The sequence below is a fragment of the Nanorana parkeri genome, unplaced genomic scaffold, assembly GCF_000935625.1.
Source record: "Nanorana parkeri isolate BGI_ZX_2015 unplaced genomic scaffold, ASM93562v1 scaffold943, whole genome shotgun sequence".
Taxonomy (NCBI): domain Eukaryota; kingdom Metazoa; phylum Chordata; class Amphibia; order Anura; family Dicroglossidae; genus Nanorana; species Nanorana parkeri.
Window position 1 is genome coordinate 365,658 of NW_017307211.1, and position 18,310 is coordinate 383,967.

Sequence of the window (18,310 nt, forward strand, 5' to 3'; positions counted from 1 at the left end):
GGGGGTAATCGAGTGGCCCTCCCTCCGCCTTACTAGGCTACCTGCCCTCGGCATTGGGAGGGTATCCCCATGCCGATGGGGACAAGGGCCTCTTCCCTACAACCCTGACCCGGTGGTTGTGGAGGTCTGCAGGCAGAGGGGCTTATTTACATCGGGGCACCAAGATGCCCCCCTTGTGAATGAGTAAGGGGTACTTGTACCCATACTCATTCACTAAAGGGTTAAATTCAAAGTAAATAAACAAACCAGACTTTTAGAAAAAATCCTTTAATTGGAAAAAATAAAAAATTTTGACTATTCCTTTATTTAAAAAAAAAAAAAGGCTCCATCGATGTAAACCAGCGTCAATCACGATGCACGACATCACGGCTCGCTCCGCCCATTTGACATTCTCAGCATCCGTGATCTCCCAAATGCCATTTGGGTCTGTGAGCCGAGGTGTCGTAATACTTTTCATATGCAACGAACGAAACGACACTTCGTACAGACTACCGCTAACGAATTTCAGAATTGGAAATTTCGGACTCGTTTGCAATCGTTATATCTGTAATTCGGAATTCGCATACATCCGAATCTCCGAATTTCCAAAAATGTGTACGAATTTTTATTCGGAACGAATCGCACATGTCTATTCAGCATTGTTGTTAACCTAGGGACTTTTGAGGCCTGGTATGGGTCACTTTACTTGTGAGCTACAGACTTATGCTACAGTGAGGGAATGTAGCTGGAGTTAATCTACATATCAGACTTGATTTAAAGGATTTCTATAGTCTTATCCTAAATGTAAGGCTGCATCCTGCTTTATGGTCATTTTATGCTGGCTCCAATAGGGCCTCTGAAGAGCTCGGAACCAGTGTAATTATTGTAAGAGTAAAATGTACTCCTTAATCTGCATACAGTTTTCCTCAACACTCCTGTGACCTTGAGTGGGATGGCACAACAATGTAATTTTTAGTCTTTGAAATGAAACCTGTTTTAGTAATTAATTCCAGGATGTTGAATAAAGTTTCAGTTGATCTGCCTAAACTTAGGCCCTTAGAAGAGTATTACCGATCCCCCACCACATTGATGGCTGGCTTTGGGTGTTTTGGCCACTGTGCAGAAACACAGGTTATACGTCCTCCCTCCTTGAGCACTAAAAGATGTTCTGTTAATGTTAGGTGAATGTCATTGACTGCTCCCCTATCCAAAGCAAACCTATACCGCCCAATCTGGATTAGTGGGAAGATGGCAGGATACCCTGTGTCCGCTAAAGGGTTTTACCATTTGTAAAGTGATATACCAATGGTTGACTGATTATAAATATGATTTTATGCCATGCAAGTAAATAGACCACTGTAGACAAATTCATTACAACAAAATTCCTAACCTAATTTGCAGTGACAGTTTAGTTTCAGTCTTAATTTAAAACCAGAATCCCCAACCTATCTGTGTAAATATATCCTGAGAGACTCTAGAGGGGGTCTTAGATGTGAGTCATGCTAAGGGCCTTTAATTCTTCAGAAAAATGTCCCACAGTGACTGCTGTGTGAAGCCCACCTGCTCATTGATTGATTTGCTTCTCTGGAAAGAGAATAGACGTGACTGAAAGGAAGTTCAAGCTCTAGGAGTTCAGTGTGTGGCATATGGCATCAAGGTGACGTGGGAGTGCTAATGGTCAGATATTCCAAATTATTTGTGTTAACTCTCAGTGATTATCAGGAGTCACTCGCATTAAGAAGAAGATGCAACAGGAAAAGACAGGAAGACAGTAGGCTTATTCTTATTCTAAACAGATAATTACATGAAAACCAATTAAATTTTAACTCTGATTCATCTGGAGCAAATTATAGATTATTTTTTAAAAAGTCTTGGTTCTGTATCACCAATTGGCTTTACTGTTAAAGCCTGTCAGGGTAAAAACATGGAAGCTGCCATTGCTGACTTGCTTTTAAAGATGTAAGCTCTGAGGCTGTCATCCTTATCTGTCCTTCACTAACTGGTGAGTTACTGATCTGGAAAATAAGTGTTCCTATTGTAAGAGCACATTGAAAACCAGACAAGCAGAAGGTGCTAGGTAAAAATACTTTATTAAAAAAAGTGTCCACAGGAACAAGCACAAATCATAAACAGGAACAAGGTCAGGAAGCAGAGTGGGTAGTCGTACAAGCCAGGTCAGGAACATGGAGATCAGCGTTGTCAGGAAAAAGCCAGGAGCAGGAACCAGAGGAGAACGTCAGGCAGGATCGGGTCATACACAGAATCAGAATACTCAGAGCAGCAGGAATGCACTAGCAGGTAAAACCACGCAAGGGCAAGGTCAGACTGGACTGAGCAGTTTAAATAGTGAGTGGGGTGACATCATCACTCAGAGACAGGAAATTCCCATCTAGCTCTCTCAGATGATGCTCCCTGTTTGGCCATAACGGGGAGCCTGAGGATAGTGAGTAACGTTATACAGTCTGCTCAGACAAAGAAGGAATCACAGGTGGGTGGAATGGCAGCCAAGCCAGAATGCTGCAAACCAGTTAAAGGAGAACTATGGGGTCAGTGCTTTACCCCATAGTTCTCCTAAGGGTCACGGGAGGACATAAACTCCCGTGACCCAAAGCTCAGTATACCGCGAGCTACAGCTGGCGGTATACTGAGACCGCCGCAGCCGGGACGGATCCCGGCATTACTGTCGGGATCCACCCAGCTGTGTGATGGACAGCTAGCTTTACCTATCTAGAGGCAGAACCAGCTGTACCCGCCCCCTCCCTGTCCGTTCCGCCAGTCAGCGCTGGAGGATCAGAGTGGGGAGGGGGGACTACCTGCAGGGAGCCGTGAGTTACAGTCACGGCTCTCTGCAGGGACAGGATCGAGAAGTGAGCAAGCGACAATATGTGTTTGCTTACTTCCCGATTTATTGAGCCGACGTGTGACAGTGTCATTGTCACACGTCGGCTCGAACTATGAGGTTGAGTGAAAATCACTCACCTCATAGTTCTCCTTTAAGTCAGGGTGGAACCCTGACACCTATCAGGTGCCTGGCCATTTAATATGTGTTTGTTTTGGGACAGTAAACAAAGAATAATGATGGTCTTCCTTCATTCTTCTCTTTGAATATTGAGCCTACCTGTTTAAAGAGACACTGTTTCTAAAATAAAAGTTCCAAAAAAAATTGCCTGCAAAAGAAGATCGTTAATACTCACCTCTCCTGCAGTCCACACCACCAATCTGCACTGTAATGAGAAACTGCCACCTAAAGACTTTTCAAAGTCCAACAATTTGGGTACGGTTGATTTCCTGGTTCCCTCATTGCACTCAGTGTTTCAACAACATTCAAAGGACACAGTATCACATATTGCTGAGTAAAATACATTTCACAGCTCTACGACTCTAGGAGCCCAGGGGCACATGTATCCCATTATACCCTACAGATCTTCCTCTTAAAGTTCATTTGTAGCTTATGTTAATAGCTAGGATTTTAGGTGGCGTTACTGGACTAATGCAATATGATTTGCAATTGGTTGCTACAAGATATAACTTTTTTTCATTGCAGCGTGTCTTTAAGGGCTACATGCTCCCAAAACCTTTCAGCTTTTAGAGGAGTAAGTTGAATGACCCTCTGGATTCTTATGTCTTCTGGTGACTGCAAGATCTCCCCACAGTGATTTGTACCTTCACATCCCTTCCAAAGTCTTGCATCTGTGTGCCATATGTATTTATTTCTTCCACATTGTTTGTGGAACGTAAAACTGTAATACCTGCTGCAAATGGTGGTAGACATTCGTGAGCAGAGTTCTCAGCACCGAAGTCTCTGCAAAAAATACAGTAATAGGCCAACAAGGCATTCAATTTGTTAGAGACCACAAAAGGCCTAAAATGTCTGTTTTGGACTTGGATTGAAATAAAACCTCACATTCTTATTTACACGTAAGAACAGAACAGAGTCTAGACAGAACAGAACAATATTTAATCAGTGTCTTTGTTCATAACGCAGTCCCTGCAGAGAGCCACCGTAATTTATTGCCTTGTGATATTGTCATAAACACCAGGATGACCTGTACTGTGAGATTGATGATATTTTGCATCTCACAATAATTACAATAACAGTACTCTGCCTCCCAGGTCTAATAGCTTATTTGTTAACATTTAAATATCATTTTAAGAGACACTTTAATGGTGGGTAACAGTATTTAAATATTATACATACCTTCCAATGTTCTGAGATGACAAAGATGGACACTTCTTCTTTCTGAGTTGAGAAAGAGGGAAAATTTTTAGAAAAAATACGTGAGCAAACAACACACCACTGTTACATTTCCAGTTACCCAGACCATGAAGATGGAATACGCAGATCATTGGTCAGACCCCAAAGGTTTATTTTTTTTAGCAACACTTTTCCTTTATACTGGCCTTTTAAAATAGCAAATGCATTATTTAGAGATTTGTTGTAACATAACTCTTTTGGTAGGTAAATTATACATTTGTATGGAGGTCTATAGATCAGACCAAAAAGAGACAATAGGGGAGGAAAGAGAAACAGGGGGATTTGGTTTCGACAGATGGAATGTACCTCCAAATGAATGACAATAATATGTACGTGTAATACAAATGTTATACGATCAACATAATTACATAGGAGAAAGGCTGTGTGGCTATGCATAATACCAAAGATAGGTTATGGGTTTTTTGGGGGGTTTTACAGGATGACTACCCTTCAGTAGTACAAAGCGCCACCATTCCAAAGCACCCCCATTGGTACTTGAGCGTTTTTTTAGGCAATTGTTTATCAGCTACTTTCAGGCTTGAGCATTTTTGTTTTAGCCAATGGAAAGTTTGTTACTAGGAGGAGGAGATAGTTGTTAGATGCAAAATCACCAAAAATCTGCCAAGAAAAAGCGCATGCACTTTTTGGAGCTTAAAGCGACATATGACACAACGCTCAGGTGTAAATGGACACCACTGAAAATAATAGCATTCTTCATGTTGAATGTTGTCACTTCCGGAAGCACTAAAAAACGCTCAGGTGTGAATGGGGACTAATATTCCTTCTTTAGTAGGAGCTGCTATTTAAAATGTCATTTGTGGTTTCACCTACCGTTGTCTCCTGAACTTAGTACCAAATACTTACAATACACTATGTTTCAGATCAATGTTCTGTAGATACAGTTAATGGATTTGTATTAACTACATCATTAGTTACCATCACTAAGCATCAGGTCAATCACAGTTTACTTAGAATTCAAACAATGGTTTCTATAATTACCTGTGAAATCACAATTGATCTGCCTTTGCTGGGGCTCTACTTAAACTGGTGTAGTCCCTGTAATGGTGGCAGGAGCGAGGTAGATTGAGTGATTTTAGAAACTGCTAAATGCTAAATGGGTGCTAAAGAGTGATCAAAACAGCTGAAAAGGTGTAAGCAAAGTACACTTGTACAGAATATTCTGTACAATAAAGGGTCACTATTACCTTACAATGAGATGTATGTTAAAAAAATCCTTAAAGACCCCTAAATTATTTAAAAAATATTTTTTTATTGTTGGGGAATAGAGATACTTTATTGTTCAGAATACTTTGTTGCACGCACTTTACGTGCCCTTTCTCAACTATGGCATCCATTGGCTTGGGACCCAAGCAGATCTTTAACTAAGTGGAACTCAGTGGACTGAGTTGACTTTTCAATTATCTCAAGCTGCACACAAGTGTCAAATGTATTTTTTTCAACAGGTAACAGAAAAATACAAATGCTAATAACAAATGCTTAGAGTAGGTCTAAACCCAATTACTTAAATCTCATACAGCTTTAAACGTGTAACCATTGTATCTCAACTAAACTACTGCATTGTCACCCTGCCACACATACTCCTGATGGAGACCACAAGCAGCCATGCTGACACACATTGTGCAGATAGGTTCCAGCATTGTCACTATCTGGAAGCCGGTCAAGAGCAATGATATGCAGCCGCCACTGGAGTGAAGCCCCAGGAAGTGGCTGGAAGAGAATTGCAGCACCGAGATGCAAAGAAAATTATGAAAAACCAGTGAAAACAGTATTTTATTTTTTAAAAATGGCAGTTGTTTATGATGCACTGTGCTTTAGGAAACGTAATGTCCTCCATTTAGGATGTAGATCTACTTTAAGAAATGAAAACTGATGTATACGCAGATAATCTGCAATAAAAAAATGAGTCAGTTGTTGTGTGTCTAATTTTGTAGGTGCAGGTGGGGACCACTCCTCAGGACCAAAGAATTGTGGGATATGTCTCCTGCACTCACCTGCATGCTTTGTCAGGTAAGCCATCAGACTTGATACTGTAAATTAATTCTCTATCCATTTTTACAGCCAACTCTGCCCAAAGGTAAAGCCTATTTCTAGGTAAAGAAAAAACTACCCTTGCAGTGGGGCTACCCCTGCACTGCAAGGGTCGGCTGCTCGTTTTTGTCTAGGTATATGGTGTAAAGCACTTTTACTTACCACTCCCCTAGCAGTCAGTGCTTGCCTCCTCTCCAATCTGACTTGTGGACTGTCCCTCAGCATCCTCACATATAACGCAGTGCTATGGGCCCTGCTTTGTACATGATGATGTTAGCAATCCCCTGAACGCCCAAGTGAAGGAGGGATGCAAGGGGTCAGTCTTGGAGCCAGTGGGAGCAGGGATCAGTTAAGTAAAAGTGTTTCAGACAGGCCCATTTCTAACTAGATTTTAATATTTTACAAGATTTACAGGATTTTAGTATTTTTCAGGCTTTACCTCCTTTTAGCATGTTATATTTCTTGGAGACTCCAGAGATGAAATGTTCCTGTATTTGTTTCCTCCCTCTCCCACAGGGCCATAACAAAGGTATCACTCTTTACAGGTGGATTTCCCATTTTCAGTTTTCATGGACTCAATGAGTTAGTATTGATAGTTGCTGTGTATAATGAAGACTTTGTATTGTTCCTGATCTCCCTCTCCCACTGTGTCCTCAGATACCTAGTGTGGCTGTTGCATGCTGTGCTTATCCATGTGCTTCAGCTGCAGGACAGACGAGCTGGAGAGTCCCATGAGAATGCTGCTTTGAGAAAAGACAGGGTTAGCCTTGGTCCAGTTTGCTTTTTAGCAGCCTCCCTGGAACCACTTTCCCTGCCATCCTTATCTAACATGGTCACCAGCTGAAAGCTGAGTTTCTTGCACCAACAATAAGAACAACTTTGCTGTCTAGCCTGTATTCCATAGATCAGGAAGCTCATGTGCATTTGTCTGCTGTGCTTCCATCATCGTTTACCCTTAATTCTGGACCATATACATTATATATATTAGGGATGCAGCAATACCGATACTACTATCGGTATCTGTGCCAATACAGAGTATTTGGACAAGTACTCGTTCTCGCCCAAATGCTTCCGATACTAATCCCAATACCAGAACTTCTGTTATCAGGAAGCCAGGCAGCGAGTCTTACATGCTGCCTGGCTTCCTGATTGGCCGCGAAGCCGACTCCATGCTCCCTCGTCACCAGGGAGCTTGAAACTGGCTTCCTGGCCAATCAGGAAGCCGGGGGGCTTGTAGTGCCTTGCCGCCCGGCTTCCTGATTGGTCGGGAAGCTGGCCAATCAGGAAGCGGGGCAGCAAGTCATTACCCATCCCCAGACTTCCTGATTGGCCAGAAGGCCGGCTCCATGCTTCCTCATCACCTAGTGCCATTAATTACATGCCACCCAGCTTCCTGGCTAATCAGGAAGCTGGGCTGTGAGTTATTACACGCCAGCCGGCTTCTTTAATGGAACTTCTAGTATCGGTATCGATGAGTACCGGAAAAAAATATCGGTACTCCATACCGACAAACCGATATCGGTGCATCCCTCATATATATTTACCCTTTTGCTCGCCATACACATGGCAATACACATGGGCTATAGTTCCCTTTGGATTTTGCATTCCTGTACATGCTTTTGGGAATTCAAAACACACTTAAAGCAGTTCAGAAAGAGGTGAAACTGCAGGTCAAATGAACCTGTCAATGAATTCTCAATAATCAGAGAAGCATATCAAACTTATGTTAGACTGATGCCATCTACCAAAGCAAAAAGCTCATTCACAAAGGTCCTAAAGGTGACTGAGTGAAAGTAGGTAAAATTGCTTGAACATTGCAGCTTGTATGTCCAGCATTAGCGTTCTATTTCAAGTATATGTACTAGGAATGCACCAAGTACGAGTACCGATATTTTTTTTTCCGTACTCGCCAATACCAAACACCGATACCGGAAGTTTAATTAAGGAAGCCGGGCGACTTGTAATGACTCACTGCCCAGCTTCCTGGTTAGCCAGGAAGCCGGGCGGTGTATAATCACTCTCCCAAATACTCTGTATCGGTATCAATACCGATACTAGTATTGGTATCGGTGCATCCCTAATATATACATTCACCTTTTACAGACCACTACCATGTGTACATATACCCTCTATTGGTCAACTACCAATGGGTTTTTTTAAGCCACATTTTCCCTTTTATACTGGCTTTTTAAAATACTAAATGTAATATTTAGTGATTTATTGTAGCATGGGAAGCACCTAACACTTTCAGTAGGTAAATTATACATTTTTATGGAGGTCTATAGATCAGACCAAAAAGAGACAACAGAGGAGGAAAGAGAGACAGAGGGATTTGGTTTCAAAAGATGGAATGTCCCTCCAAATGAATGACAGTAATATGTACAGGTGAAACTCGAATAATTAGAATATCGTGCAAAAGTAATTGCAGTAAGTGCTGCAAAAGGGGCCCAAACCAAGTACTGAGTACATATGCATGCTTGTACTTTTCAGAGGTCCGATATTGTTCTATGTACAATCCTTGTTTTTGGGGTTTTCATGAGCTGTAAGCCATAATCATCACAATTATGACAAATCACGGCTTGAATTATCTTGCTTTGCATGTAATGAGTCTATCTCATATATTAGTTTCACCTTTTAAGTTGCATTAGTGAAATAAATGAACTTTGCACAATATTCTAATTATTCGAGTTTCACCTGTATGTGTAATACAAATGATAAAAAAATCAACATAAATATGCTAAAGGCTGTGTGGCTATGCATAATACCAAAGATAAGTTCTGGGTTTTTTTTGGTTTTCCAGGATGCCCACACCCTTCAGTAGCACAAAGAGGCCACCATCCCAAAGCACCCCCATTGGTACTTGAGCGTGAGCGCTTTTTAGGCAATTTTTTATCAGCTACTTTTTCAGGCTTCAGTGTTTTTGTTTTAACCAATGGAAAGATAATTACTAGATGGAGGAGATGGTTGTTAGATGCAAATCATCAAAAATACACCATTCTGCCCAAGAAAAGCTCATGTACTTTTTGGAGCTTCAAGCGACAGATGACACAATGCTCAGGTGTAAATGGACACCACTGAAAATAATAGCATTCTTCATGTTGAATGTTGTCACACTTCGGGAAACACTACAAAACGCTCAGGCGTGAATAGGGACTAATATTCCTTCTTTAGCAGGAGCTGCTTATTAAATGTCTCCTGTTGTCTCCTGAACTCCGTTGTCTCCTGAACTTAGTCTACTTCTTAGGTTAGGAGCTTTCATAATATTAGTAACAAATACTTATAATAAACTATTTTCCAGATCAATGTTCTGTAGATACAGTTAATGGATTTGTATTAGCTACATCATTAGTTACCATCACTAAGCATCAGGTCAATAACAGTTTACTTATTTCTATAATTACCCGTGATATCACAATTGATCTGCCTTTACTGGGGCTCTACTTAAAGTGATGTAGTCCCTGTAATGGTGGCAGGAGCGAGTTAGATAGAGTGATGTTAGAAACTGCTAAATGGGTGCTAAAGAGTAATCTGAAAAGCTGAAAATGTGCAAGCAAAGTGCACTTGTACAGAATATGCTGAACATTAAAGGATCACTATAACCTTACAATAAAATGTATGTTAAAAAATCCTTAATACCCATAAATGATGTAAATTTTTTTTTTTTATTATTATTGTTAGGGTATAGAGATCCTTGATCTTCATGTATATGCATTAAAGTAATATTAAACCCTATTTTGTTATAATATTGAAGATGGTAATGATGGGACTTGCACTGTCTGCTTCTTCTGAAGTTTCTGCTAGTGAATGCTCCCTTTCCATTCAGTCCCAAACTTTCCTTGTAAGGTTGGCTCCTTGGCTTGCAGGATCCATTTGTAAAAAGGGCAGTGCTTGCTCTAATTTAATGTAAATGAAAAAATGCTGCCTGTAAGGAAAGACTTAGGGGTCTATTCACAAAGCTGCCGAGGGCAGCCGAGTGAATGACCGATCAGAAGTGAAGTGAGCCGAACAGTGTTCGGCTATTCACTTCAGGCTGGTACGGCTGATTTCAGCCGTACATCGGCTGAAATCAGCGGTACATCGGCTGAAATCAGCCGTACATCGGCTTGCTTCGTGTGGCTTCGGATCAGCCGAACATGCTCAGCATGTTCGGCTGACCCACCACCTGTGACACTGATCTTAACTCTCCTGAAAAGCTACACCAGCCATAGAAACGCCTTCATCCAACACTTTTTGGGGCATGTCGGATGTCTGTTCCTGCTTCATGCTGTGGTTCCATCCACCAATCGTTACGTTACTACTGTGTCCTATACTCTGTGACATAGGGCTCAATGGATGGAAGAACAGATTGTAGAGCAGGGCCAGGCACCTGAACCTTCTGTAAGTGTTAGATGCGGAAGAACCTTCAGCCACCATAGCTCTGTCACAGAGAGAAGATCAGCAGTGTCGGTGGTTGGACAAGTATGACGTTTTCCCTTTACAGGCAACACTCCTTTTTGTATTTCATCTCATCATCTCCTCTTTTCATTATATCTAATAATTCAATGCCCATTACTTACTCCAGATTCCTAAAAACATTCAATTATTTACTCTATGTGAAGGGACAGTACTAGGAAAACTATATTTATTGTTGGGATATATAAAAATGTAGTAACCTTATCATGCTTACATAATTTCCAAATATTCCTTTGGTGGAATGATACATACCAAATAACCACATCCTCTTTCTTCTTCTACAGATCTGTATAAAGAAATCTAATATTTATTTATTTAAAATACTTTATTGCACTAAACTTTTCATAGAAGCACTAGATTAATATACTGTTTATTTTATTATGTGTTTATTGGTTTATGGGGTATCCAATCTCTATGTTTTATATAATATGTTATTTCTTTTAAATGCACACAGTTACATGAGTTAGTATATTTAATATGTACGGTATATATAATGTAGATATATATACAGTCATGTGGGAGTTTAACAGCTGTTAAGATTGTGCAGTACTTTTTTTACTTAACGTTTATTTGAAAGATGTTTTTTATATGAAGTGGAGAATAGGGGGTTTCTCATAAATTTGACATTAGAATCTAGTGATCTGTAGTTATACAACAGTCCGAAGCCAAGCAGCGGTGTTTAGTTAATGTGTGATAGATGATATAGATGTGTATTTATATTACCGGCCCTGTGCTGTGACTTTGTTTGAGTTTTCTGTGTGAAATATGAACAGTGAACTTAGTGAGTGATGTTCATGGAACTATGGTTTGTATTTGTGTGTGGTCTGGACAGATCAGACCTGAGACTGAGTAATAGGTCAGTATAGAGGGCCACTGTTTATGCGGCTTACTGACTCATCCATTACCAAGAATATCAAACAGCTCATCTTCGCACTGACGGAGAACATGTGAAATCAGGAATTATTTGGCAGTATCGGGCTAGATACTGGTTATACCCAAACATTGCCCAGTTACTATAGCGTGTACTTCCTGGTGCTTATTTAAAGTGAACATAGCGTTAAGTTATGTTATATGCACATATGTTATGTGATTTGTAAGTGCTGTACTTGCATATGTATCATGAATCATAGAGATCACAGCATTCCTCCTAACATTGGCTGGTGCCATCTTTGTTCAGGCATCATCCAGGGACTTCCTGGGATTATGCAGTCATGGACCACCCAATGTCTGTGCAGAGGCCTTCTTTATTTTGGCTTTGTTTATACGCACCCAAATGCATCCTTCTACTGCTGCCACTCACTCTTTGACCAAATTAGAGTAAAATCTATCTCACTCATTCACTTAATGGAGGGAGGACTGAGGATATGTTTCCTCCTGCCCATGGCAGATTGAGGACATAATTTCCTCAAGATGCCCTTCTCCGAATGATTTTTAGAGTCTATACCTAGGCACTGGGGCCCATAAACTGACTTTTATTAATAAAAGTTACTATTTTTGTTATATACATTAAAGCACTAAACTCAGGAGTTAAATCTTTAAAATGCATTCCGGTAACCTAACTATTAACAAAAATTGAAATTATTTTTGTATCACCCAGCGGTAGATCCTCAAATCATCTATGAATTCATACTGACACTGTCCTTCCTTCTGGAGGGTGGCTACTTTTGTTCCCCATGATCCCTGTGTGTGTTGTAAAATAGTCACCTCTCCAAGCCCACTCCCGGGATGGACATCAATCTCAATAAAAATTAGTAAACTAAATGTGAGATTGTGAGCTGTTGCTCAAGACTTACACACGTTATGAGGACAGCTTTGTCAGTCATCATCACCGTACCACGCACATTCAGTGAGGTTGATTGGGTAGAAGCTAATTCATATACTGCGACAATAGAAGGATACTGGCTGGAGAACCCAGGAGGAGGTGACCAGTAATGCTCGATAACCTCCCACAACCAAGCAGTGTCGTCTTAGATCAGTCTAGACCACATTTTGACTGATTGCTGTGTATCAATGCACTTTGCTATATTAAAAATGGGGACCATTATCCTGTCAGTTGATTCTTTACCTTGCTGGCAATCCTTAGGTTTTGTTGAGAATACTTTATATTTTTTTCTAGGGGATGCAACAATCCGAAGTGAACAACTAGACTATCTCCAGGAGTGGGCGTTTGAATTCCGTAAATGTACCTCCTCCTCCAGTGCCGCAAATCCGGAGGAGCTGGTGGCCTTCGATGTTATTTGTGGAGACCTCAACTTTGACAATTGCTCATCAGGTATGAAAGAATTTGAAGAAAGTTCCTTAGTACATTTTGTGTGCCAGTAAATGATCATGTCATTGGTTCTTGCATTCTGCCTTCTCTTTATGCTGTGGGTGCTAAAGGATTTCTTAGTTATTCTCAACGTACTGAGGAAAACAGGCTAAAATCAACAAAAGGGAGATATCGACTTCCTCCCATCTTCCTAAAGCTTATTAGCTAAGCCAAGATGTTTATCTTGGTTCATGACTGGAACACACAAGACTGCATAAATACATAAATAATCTTTGTAGGCTGTGGTGGTCAGGGTATGCTTGGCTGATGGTTGATGAATATCTATACAGAATATGATGCACTAAGGATTTTGCAGTATTAATTGTGATCCTGAAAAACAGAGGAAGGAACTACCAAAGTTGTGGTGCTGTTTCTTGGTTAGACGCTACTGTTTGACCTTACCAGTCCACTAATAAAGTGCCTTAGTAGAGAACGGAGATAGTTTATATTACCCGAGCTGCAGAGCTTGTGGCTCCTCTTAACAGCCCATGTACTCACACAATATTTAGCTCAGTTAGAGGATTAAAACAATTTTAATTAAGCTTTTGACCCTTGCCACTGTCCCACAGATGCTTTTTGATTAAGAAAACCCTCATCATTTAGGATTTCAGTGCATTGATCACTATGGTTATCTTACATCTAAGAAATTCCATCAGACCGTTTTGACCCACAATTAGACGGATGAAAAATGGACTGCAATGCATTCCTATGGGTGGCCATTTGTTAGGAGATGTGCATCTGTTTACATCCGGGTCCATTCAGGTTTGTCGCACCAAATGCAAGTTTTTGTCCAGGTCTACTTTTGCGGACCTGACCAGATGTATATAGGCAGACACATCCATTTACATGACAGACATTGATAAGAATTACATGGGTCCGTTTTTCTTCCATCACAAGATGGAGGAAACGATGGAACAGACATGGATGTCACCTATGTGACACCTAGATGGAACAGACATGGATGTCACCTAGTCTATGGATCCTCTGCAGAGATAGGAACAGAGGCGCCCGCATGAAAGGGGCCTAAGCTGTTCCCATATTTTTAAGAAATTTTAAGTTCTTCAATGTATTTGTTTTGACTTGGCGATATGTGAGCAGATGAAGAGTGTCTAGAACTAGCACTGTGTTCAGAAACTGTAACCAGCATATGTTCATTGTTTTCTGGTGCAGAAGATAAGCTGGAGCAGCAGCACAGCCTGTTTACACATTATAAGGATCCGTGCAGACTCAGTCCTGGAGAAGAGAAGCCGTGGGCAATAGGTGAGACATGTTATAAGGCTGAGGAACACATTATTGTTCTCTACCAGTGCCATCTGCAGGCAACTGTACATATTGCAAGTGACCATCAAACTGGGAATGGAGGTGATTAGTGTCTGGACTGGTCTGATTGGTTTTATTATTTAACACGTAATGTAAATGTAGACTAATATTTTAATTTAAAGAAAATTAAAGACAGGGCCAAAAGGGAAAAATAACACATTTTTGGCAGGTAGAACACATCTGCCTCCATGTACATATGTTATTAAACTTTCTCATGTCTTTTGCTCAGTGATGTTTATATTGGCACTACTTATAAGTGCTAAAAGGTGCTATGTTACCCAAAAAAGCATTAAAGCTGCAATACATTTTTATTTATTTTGTAAAAGTTGACTAAAAGAGGCAAGACAACTCATGCGCAAAGGCTCATAAGTACTGTACTCATTACAGGTTGTATATACAGCACTGTCAACTGACACAGCACTTTACATACTATTCATTCACACCAGTTCTTGCCCTGAAGTCAATCTAAGGTCCTTGTCTCATTTGCCTACTCAGTTAACCTACCAGCCGATCTCTGGAGCGTGGGAATGAAGCCCACACAAGCACGTGCAAACTCCATGCACATAGTGTCTTGGTTGGGATTCAAACCTGGGACCTCAGTGCTATGAGGCAGAAGTGCTAACTACTGAGCCACTGTGCTGCCCATTCTGGTAAGTGCAAGTTCTGGCCTGCCCACCGCATTGAGTTAGGACAACTGTTTGCTTCTGAATGTTAATTTTGTGCCGGGGAAAACTTCCTGACAGGAGACAGTAGAAGTCCTAAGAAGGAACAGGTGTGAATGTAGGCCTGGCGCAAGGGTAGCCAAATCTCGTTTCCTGCTATTGTGGAACTACAAGTCCCAAAAGACAAGACTGCGACAGCCACTGGCATCGTACCAAGGCAGTTGTTTGATGGGAGGATTTGTAGTTTCACAACAGCTGGAGGCATGGATAATGGCATATAGTCCTGCCACAAAGGTTGTCCGTATGGTATACAGACAGCAGGTACACATGTGCTCCAGGTATAACTATATGTAGATTTGTGATAAAAATGTAACTCCATACAGATATAAAAATCCACCCTGTTATTCAGTTATGAAATCATTGATCAAGTGCTTCTTGTACTCCTTGTGACCTAACCCTGGGGTGCACTCTTGATAGCGCCGGATAAGTTGCTCTCTATATTGATGCATACAGTGGTTTCTTGGTCCTGTATACAAAGTCTTGTTTCTGGTGGTTGCTAAATGTGATTTATTTGGGAAAGAAAAGTGAGGGGAATTTATCAAAACTGGAGCAGATTTGCATTGCTACCAATCAGCTTCTCTGTCTCATTTTCGAATCTTAAATGAGCAAACTAAAGAGAGATGCTGATTGGTTGCCATGGGCAACTGCTCCAGATTCTGTCTGCTCCAGTTTTGATAAATTCCCCCCAGTGTGTTTTCAGTGAGCCCATATTTTGAATCCTTATTTCAGCATTTGCTGTAAAGTAATTTTTGATAGGACTTTCATATTTTTACATCTTTGCTCTTTCCTACAGTGATTACTATACTCCAGTTACCAATAGAGGGCACTCTTAGCGGCCCAGTGCTATCACTCTGCTTCCTCTTTAATAGGTGTTTAGATAAGATATCAGCCACCTAGAGAGTGCGTTTGCTTTCATTAAGTCGATTGATTCGTTGACTTACATTGTATGAAGGAAAAGCTTAACCTTTTGTGTAGCAGTACAAAGCAGGAAGCATTACCTGTATATACAATAAGCAAATATGGCTGCCCTGATGTTCATAAGTTATTACAAACTATGTAGAAATAGAGCTTCTAAAACAGTATTATATATTGATAAGATTATTTACATCATGCTCACCACTTTTACATGCATATCTAATAAAACAGTGACAAGATTATACAATTCCTTTAAAGTTTACCTTTGTTCTATTTTCAGCGCATAACTTAAAAAACGGTGTCATTGATCCACCCCGCTCCCCCCACTCTTACATACACCTGCATTGTGGGGTTCTTCTGCCTGCAGGCATCTTTTACTGCACATCCGTGTCATCCATTTACAGATCCATTGACAGGATCCATAAATGGAGAAAGTACAGGTCCCATCAGCCGTCACAGCAGAGGGACTGAGGGCTAGTTCACACAGGCCCCAGTACGTTCCGGCCCTATTGGTGCCGGATTGCATTCCAGACTGCTCACTTTGTTTTGGGGCAGGAGGGGGTGTATTAAAGTCAAGGGTACCGCAGGCACGCTCCTTGGCCACAGTGCAATCACCCGTACCCGAATACTGCATGCAGCATTTTGTCTGACTGCGTTTGGGTGCGGCCGATCGCACTGCAGCCAGGGGGTGTGGCCAAATTGACTTCAATGCACCGCCCCGCCTCCTCCTGCCCCAAAACAAAGTTTTTAGACCGGCCGGAATGCGATCCAGTGGGTTCCGGCACCAGTCGGGCCGGAACACACTGGGGCTGGTGTGAACTAGCCCTTTTATTTCTCAATGGAATACAATTGTGGTGACATCGCTGCACTTGTAGTTCATTTATTCTTCCTCCCGTCCATGTTACTGAATAACATACACACATGGACGGGAGGAAGAGTCTGCAGGAGCCAAAACATTGCACCCGGAATCTACTGGTTGTGGTTTCAATGCTTTTCTGGCTTCTATGCAAAGAATTCACTTTTTTTTTTTTACTTTTATGAATATGTTTTATTCATAATTATTTTTATTTTTTTTAAGTGGACTTTGCCATTCCATTAACAATAAAAGATTATTGTTGCTATGGGCTCATACATTTTAATATCCCTGTTTAGGAAATGCAAGTAGACGGTATACATTGGAGTACATTTGTCTATTTAAAAGCATGTTCTTGGTTAGGAGATGTCTGAATAGCGGTGGGATGTTTGTTTGGCCGCTTTTTGAGCTTGGCTGTATGGAGAGGTTGAAGTGCTATTATGTAGTGATTATAGAGCAGGTTACAGCAAGCTGCCTGTGAGCACCAGACAAACACAATAGCTCCAGATTGCATTCAATGGCTTTAATGATTGTGTATGCTTTTTAGGAACACTCCTGGACCCAGAAGGGCTGTATGATGAAGAGGTGTGTACTCCGGACAATCTGCAGAAGTGAGTGGCTTTCATACAGTCATAAAGAGGGATTGACATGTTTGTTGGTGGACGATGAGCCTGATATCAGCTGATATTAGCTAAATGATGGTTGGATGTACAGAGTCAGGCTGGGCATAAAAATCTGCCCAAGCATATTCTATAAAGCATGCCCTTCTTTTTTCACATGTGAACAAACTCTGTAAAACTGGTTGGGTCAGTACTGTGGATAATAAGCTGTCTATTTATTACTTTGGTATTTGTCCAACATATTAATAGTGAGCAGCTTTATTCAGAAAAGGTCTATTAATGCTGGGTAGCCATCAAGGGCTCTCATAGTCTTACAGATGCCTTTAGATACACCAACCCTTTACCCAGGGCCGGACTTACTCTCCCTGCCAGGTTCTGCGATGCGCCCTCCCCCCCCTTCCCATCAATGGAGAATGGCAACCAGATGGCAGGATGGCGGGATTAGTGTCAATTCTTTTTACTGTTTCTTTAAAAAAAATTACTTTTTTATCACTTTTTATTTAATTCTTCTTGTTTTTTTAATTTTTATGTATTTAATTTTTTTATTCATTTTATTTTGTTTAGATTTTTAATTATCATATTTACTTTTTTTAGATTTTTTGGAATCTTATTATTGTTTATTTTTTATAATTATTTTCTTATTTTTTTAATAATTTGTTTCTTTTTACTTTTTAATCACCTTTTTATTTTTTTATGTAATTAAATTTTTTTTTAAATTAAATCAATGTCATTTTTTTTGCTATCACACAGGACATAACAATCCCCTGTGTGATAGCAAGGTAGACGGCTACTTCCTCCGGCGTCAATCCACATTAACAGGACGCCGGAGGAAGTAGC

The 18,310-nt window shown here is 40.7% G+C and overlaps 1 protein-coding gene across 1 annotated transcript in view; it reads left to right on the forward strand.

Moving 5' to 3' along the window:
- The window catches only part of SMPD3 (sphingomyelin phosphodiesterase 3), an 83,260-nt gene that overhangs the window by 60,439 nt on the left and 4,511 nt on the right, over window positions 1-18,310 (forward strand). Inside the window, exons 3-6 of the mRNA XM_018566374.1 lie at window positions 6,187-6,262; window positions 12,852-13,007; window positions 14,214-14,303; window positions 17,401-17,464. Coding sequence (XP_018421876.1) covers window positions 6,187-6,262; window positions 12,852-13,007; window positions 14,214-14,303; window positions 17,401-17,464 — 386 coding nt within the window. The remainder of the gene's footprint in view (window positions 1-6,186; window positions 6,263-12,851; window positions 13,008-14,213; window positions 14,304-17,400; window positions 17,465-18,310) is intronic.